The 6000-nt window shown below is 58.8% G+C and overlaps 1 protein-coding gene across 1 annotated transcript; it reads left to right on the plus strand.

Moving 5' to 3' along the window:
• Nucleotides 1–667: 667 nt before the first annotated feature.
• Nucleotides 668–1615, plus strand: LOC149526099 (olfactory receptor 52K2-like). The gene has a single exon (XM_089777263.1). It carries the CDS (start codon nt 668–670, stop codon nt 1613–1615), a length of 948 nt encoding a protein of 315 aa, XP_089633389.1.
• Nucleotides 1616–6000: the final 4385 nt, after the last annotated feature.

A 6000-nucleotide genomic window follows, 5' to 3' on the forward strand; every position in this document is an offset into this window, starting at 1 on the left:
TAAGGCGAGCTCCTGTGATAGTATTAGTTTATATATTTGTACCTGAGTGTTTCTCCAACTAAAACAAGTAAGTGAAATCAAAATCTGATTTACCTGCATGCTTCCCTCAATCAGCCAAAAGTGAACTCTGATTAAAGATGGTTCAAAATGAGATATGTGACTGATTGGTCGGTGTGTAACTCTGGTGCTCACTTGGGGTTATGCCCCACCCCCCAGAGGTCCCTGCGCTGGAATCTGGAAGACGTGGGAGGGACTGGGTTCCCCCCAACCCTCCTCCTGATTGCTGGGCTGCCAATACAAAACAGGAGAGACCCTGTAGACTAATCGGAGGGACTGACCTCCGAAAACCCCGAACTGGCCGATGAAGAAAAGGACTCTGGTAGCTGGGTACACTTGCCTTACTCGACAGTGACAGGGACATCATGAGCCTCTGAGGCACACACAACGACCTGCCAGGAAGTGCAAAACCTAGGGGTTTAGCCCCAACCATCCACACATGACAATAGCTCCCAATATTGCATGTTGTGTCTGATATGAACATTGTGTCTCCTTCCAGGCATTTGCCCTGCGAGCATCATCCTACCTTGAACACAGACATCAGGTGAACATATGGTACATGCAGAAGACATTGTTCTATCTCACAGTACGACCCGTTCTACTCTACTCCATGTCAGATTCCAACACAACTGACTTCGCCAACCCCTCCGTCTTCATCCTGCAGGGCATTCCTGGCCTAGAGGAATCCCATGTCTGGATCTCCATCCCTTTCTGCATCATGTACACCATTGCTGTTTTGGGGAACTTCACCATCCTATTCATTGTGAAGACAGAGTTGAGCCTCCATGAGCCCATGTACTATTTCCTCTGCATGCTGGCTGTCACCGACCTTGTCATGTCCACATCCACCCTGCCCAAAATGCTGAGCATCTTCTGGTTCAATTCCAAGGAGATAAATTTTCATGCCTGCTTTGCCCAGCTCTATTTCTTTCACTGTTTCTCAGTGATGGAGTCTGGGATCTTCGTGGCCATGGCCTTTGATCGCTACGTGGCCATCTGCCATCCCCTGCGACATACCACCATTGTGACAAACCTCATGGTGGGCAAGACTGGCCTGGCTGTGTTACTGCGCGGCAGCATAATTGAACTTCCAACAGTCTTCCTGGCAAGGCAATGGTCATACTGTAGAACAAACATCATCCCCTACCCTTACTGTGCACACATGCCAGTGGTGAAGCTGGCCTGCAGTGACACCCGAACCAGTAGTCACTATGGCCTCTTTTTGCTATTCTGTGTGATGGGTCTGGATGTGATTTTCATTGTTGTGTCCTATACCCAGATCCTCAGGGCTATTTTCAGCCTCTCAACAAAGGATGCCCGGCTCAAAACTTTTGGGACTTGCATCTCCCACCTCTGTTCCATTATAGTGTTTTACATCCCAGGTCTCTTCCTCTCCCTCATGTCCCGATCTGAACAGAAGATGCCTCAGCATTTCCATGCTCTCATTACTAATGTTTACTACTTGATGCCCTCCATGCTCAACCCCATCATCTATGGGGTGAGGACCAAAGAGATCCGGGGCAGGATCCTGTATCTCTTTATTCGTAAAGGCACTTAACATTTTCTCCTGGTGCTCTAACTCGCAGACCAAGATCTGTGCAGAGCTGGCTGGTGACATGGTGTTGGGCCCTCTTCCCTCAATGACTTCTGGTCCATCAGAGAGTTATTAAATTCTGGACTGGTCTTACTTTTCTCTGCCATTGAGAAGATCTTGTTTATTGGTCTGAGCACAACTCATTAACTCGTAGGGTTTTCCACATTTCTAGTATTTGGTAACAGGATCTCTGAGGCCCTGTGCCCTCCCTTTCTATTTCCTCAATGCATGCTCTCTGCCCCACTTTTCCCCTCAAGGTTCCACTCCCTTCTCCACTGCATCCCCATGTTTCCTTTGTTCTGACTTTCCCCCAAAAGACCCGGCATTCTCGCTTACTTCTCTCCTCCCCTTCTTCTGTCACACATGGGATCATCTTCACAGGAGCTGCTACAGCCTGACAAGGAGCCTGCCCTGAGGGTGTAGCTCTGGGGTCAACCGGCTAGGAAGGAGTGGAGAGGGAAACAGCGTGATTGGTCGAGTGACACTGGAGAGAGGCTGTCTTTGTTAGAGAACATTGTGTGTTGCATAGCAGAAATTGTGGCTTTGGTACATGTGAAACCTACCTTGACTTAGCTTGTGTGTTATTGTCTTACTGGTTTTCAGCATTTCAGCGTATTTTCACTATCAATAATCAGAGAATTTCCTGGTAAACCGGGGCCTGCACCTGAGTTCTCTGACAACTGCATGGCCATGCAGCTGTTTAATGAGCCCCGCACAGATGCTCAGAGTTCCTGTGAGGCAGGGAGCCAGGCTGATCAGCTGGGGGATGGGCATCTCCCTGAGCAGCTTCACACAGAGCTACCTGAGTGAAACGGAATAGCTCAGAAAACAGGGAAGGAGGGGAGAAAGGAAGGAGGGAAAGGGGGAGTTGGCTGGGAGGGAATTTTGGGGAGTTCTTTGTGCCCTCAAGCATCATGGGCTGGAAAGGGAGTGGGCGTGGGGATGGAAAGATGACTTCATGGGGTAGCTGGAGGAAAGAAGGGGCCAGTGAATGCTGACATTGGGGTGGGCTTCAGGCAGGCTGCTGAAGCGCTCTGTGAGACTGGTTTGTGGCCTGTGTGGAGAGGTCGCCAGTCAGGGGGACTGTAAAGAGCCCCGGATTTGAGCAATTCGCCCTGAGCGGATGCCCTCAGCTGTGCCCAGACACGGCCCGGTCCGTCACACAAATGTTCTCTGCTTGGCAGCAGGAGGAGTATGACACCTAGTTGTTTCTTCCGTCACTTGCCCCGGGAAGTTGTACTCAACGCTCTCCACAAACTTCCTAACTTGTTTGTGCACAAATGTTTTGCTCTGTCACCAGATGGCCCGGTATTTGCAGTCGTCTGTGAGAACCATGTCGTCCGGTCTGAGGACCTCAGTTCGTGAAGTTCGTGAGAAAATGTCTTAGTTTTGCAAAGAAAGACACATCGGCCTCATCGGCCTTGGAAAAACGGACCCCCACTATGACACCAGCGGAGTCACCCTCATTTTCACAAAGACTTCCAATGGGCTTTTCCTTTGTTTCAGGCTGGAGTAATGAACAATCAGGCTGTTTTCTTACGTACGGTGCTGTTCCTTGAACTTTTGTCCCCTGATGGTCCTTTCTGAGCAGTTCATATGGTTCCATGACTGTGTTCCAGTCATGCAAGTTACCCCACCAAGACTCACTTTTTCCAGTCACATTGTAGTTCCCATTCTTTCCTGTTTGTTTCTCACACTTCTTCCATTTCATATACAGGTACCTAAGATACCTAGCCAATTGCCTTACTTTCTCTGAATGAATCATGAGTCTTTCTCTCTTCTGCCCTTCTCCTCATGTTTCCTTCTGATTTTCTCCTTGTTTGCCACAGGGCTTACGTCTCCATGCCCTGGATAGCCTAATTGAAAGGCCTCCTCATTAAGTTAGCAAGCTTGGCTGTGAAGATGATCTTCCCTCCCTTTGTTTGCTAGATCCCGTCTCTTACTAACAATTCCTGCAACAACATCCCATTGTCGAAGACTACAAAGCCCTCTCTCCATCCTCATTGTGGTCCCTGTTCCTCGCAGGACAGTGAAGCCTGGAGGATACAATCAAGTTGCTGCACTCGTACGCCATTTCAGGTCATTTCAGCTTGAGGGTCATGGTCAAGTGCCTGATGCTGCCTTCTCTTCCAGTCGCTTGGAGGGGAGTGCCTGGGCCGCCACGTCGGCCGCCAAGCCTCGTAGGGAGGTGCGGACCGGGGTCTCTTTGTCGGCGGTCCTCCCTCACTTCTCCTAACAGTTCTTCACTTCTTGGCGGCAGCAGGTCAAGAGGAGCATGACACCCGGCTGTTTCCTCCATCACTTACCCCAGGAAGGTGTCTTCAACGCTGTCCACAAAATTCGTAGATGGTTGATGCACAAATATATTGCTCTTCCAAGAGATGTCAGGGTGATTGTAGTCCCCTGTGAGAACCAGGGCCTCTCATTTGAGGACTTCAGTTCATCTCTGAGTTGTCCAAAGAAAGATACATCTGCCCCATTCTCCTTGGAAAAACAGACCCCCACCATGACAACAGCAGAGTTGCTCTGATCTTACTCAAAGAAATCCAGTGGGCTTTTCCCCAGTCCCATTCTGAAGTTCTGAACAATCAACGAGTTCCCTTACGTACAATGCAATACCTCGAATTTTTCTCCTCTGCCGGGGCCACTTGCTCGGCCGCCCTCCCTCGCAGGGAGGCGCGGGCCGGGGCCTCTGAGTCGGCCGCACTCCCTCGCAGGGAGGCGCGGGCCGGGGCCGCTTCGTCGGCCGCCCTCCATCGCAGGGAGGCGCGGGCCGGGGCCTCTGAGTCGGCCGCCCACCCTCGCAGGGAGGCGTGGGCCGGGGCCGCTTCGTCGGCCGCCCTCCCTCGCAGGGAGGCGCGGGCCGGGGCCTCTGAGTCGGCCGCCCTCCCTCGCAGGGAGGCGCGGGCCGGGGCCGCTTCGTCGGCCGCCCTCCCTCGCAGGGAGGCGCGGGCCGGGGCCGCTTCGTCGGCCGCCCTCCTTCGCAGGGAGGCGCGGGCCGGGGCCTCTGAGTCGGCCGCACTCCCTCGCAGGCAGGGGCGGGCCGGGGCCGTTTCGTCGGCCGCCCTCCCTCGCAGGGAGGCGCGAGCCGGGGCCTCTGAGTCGGCCGCCCTCCCTCGCAGGGAGGCGCGGGCCGGGGCCTCTGAGTCGGCCGCCCTCCCTCGCAGGGAGGCGCGGGCCGGGGCCTCTGAGTCGGCCGCCCTCCCTCGCAGGGAGGCGCGGGCCGGGGCCGCTTTGTCGCCCGCCCTCACTCGCAGGGAGGCGCGGGCCGGGGCCGCTTCGTCGGCCGCCCTCCATCGCAGGGAGGCGCGGGCCGGGGCCTCTGAGTCGGCTGCCCTCCCTCGCAGGGAGGCGCGGGCCGGGGCCTCTGAGTCGGCCGCCCTCCCTCGCAGGCAGGCGCGGGCCGGGGCCGCTTCGTCGGCCGCCCTCCCTCGCAGGGAGGCGCGGGCCGGGGCCGCTTTGTCGCCCGCCCTCACTCGCAGGGAGGCGCGGGCCGGGGCCGCTTCGTCGGCCGCCCTCCCTCGCAGGGAGGCGCGGGCCGGGGCCTCTGAGTCGGCCGCCCTCCCTCGCAGGGAGGCGTGGGCCGGGGCCACTTCGTCGGCCGCCCTCCCTCGCAGGGAGGCGCGGGCCGGGGCCTCTGAGTCGGCCGCCCTCCCTCGCAGGGAGGCGCGGGCCGGGGCCGCTTCGTCGGCCGCCCTCCCTCGCAGGGAGGCGCGGGCCGGGGCCGCTTCGTCGGCCGCCCTCCCTCGCAGGGAGGCGCGGGCCGGGGCCTCTGAGTTGGCCGCCCTCCCTCGCAGGGAGGCGCGGGCCGGGGCCGCATCGTCGGCCGCCCTCCCTCGCAGGGAGGCGCGGGCCGGGGCCGCTTCGTCGGCCGCCCTCCCTCGCAGGGAGGCGCGGGCCGGGGCCTCTGAGTCGGCCGCCCTCCCTCGCAGGGAGGCGCGGGCCGGGGCCGCTTCGTCGCCCGCCCTCCCTCGCAGGGAGACGCGGGCCGGGGCCGCTTCGTCGGCCGCCCTCCCTCGCAGGGAGGCGCGGGCCGGGGCCTCTGAGTCGGCCGCCCTCCCTCGCAGGGAGGCGCGGGCCGGGGCCTCTGAGTCGGCCGCCCTCCCTCGCAGGCAGGCGCGGGCAGGGGCCTCTGAGTCGGCCGCCCTCCCTCGCAGGGAGGCGCGGGCCGGGGCCTCTGAGTCGGCCGCCCTCCCTCGCAGGGAGGCGCGGGCCGGGGCCGCTTCGTCGGCCGCCCTCCCTCGCAGGGAGGCGCGGGCCGGGGCCTCTGAGTCGGCCGCCCTCCCTCGCAGGGAGGCGCGGGCCGGGGCCACTGAGTCGGCCGCCCTCCCTCGCAGGGAGGCGCGGGC

Source organism: Pelodiscus sinensis, chromosome 1 (genome assembly GCF_052426305.1).
Source record: "Pelodiscus sinensis isolate ZL-2025 chromosome 1, ASM5242630v1, whole genome shotgun sequence".
In the NCBI taxonomy this organism is placed as follows: Eukaryota; Metazoa; Chordata; order Testudines; family Trionychidae; genus Pelodiscus; species Pelodiscus sinensis.

What these genes read in the sequence shown, in the direction of transcription:
- LOC149526099 (XM_089777263.1), top strand. Translation starts at nt 668, where the DNA reads ATGTCAGATTCCAACACAACTGACTTCGCCAACCCCTCCGTCTTCATC.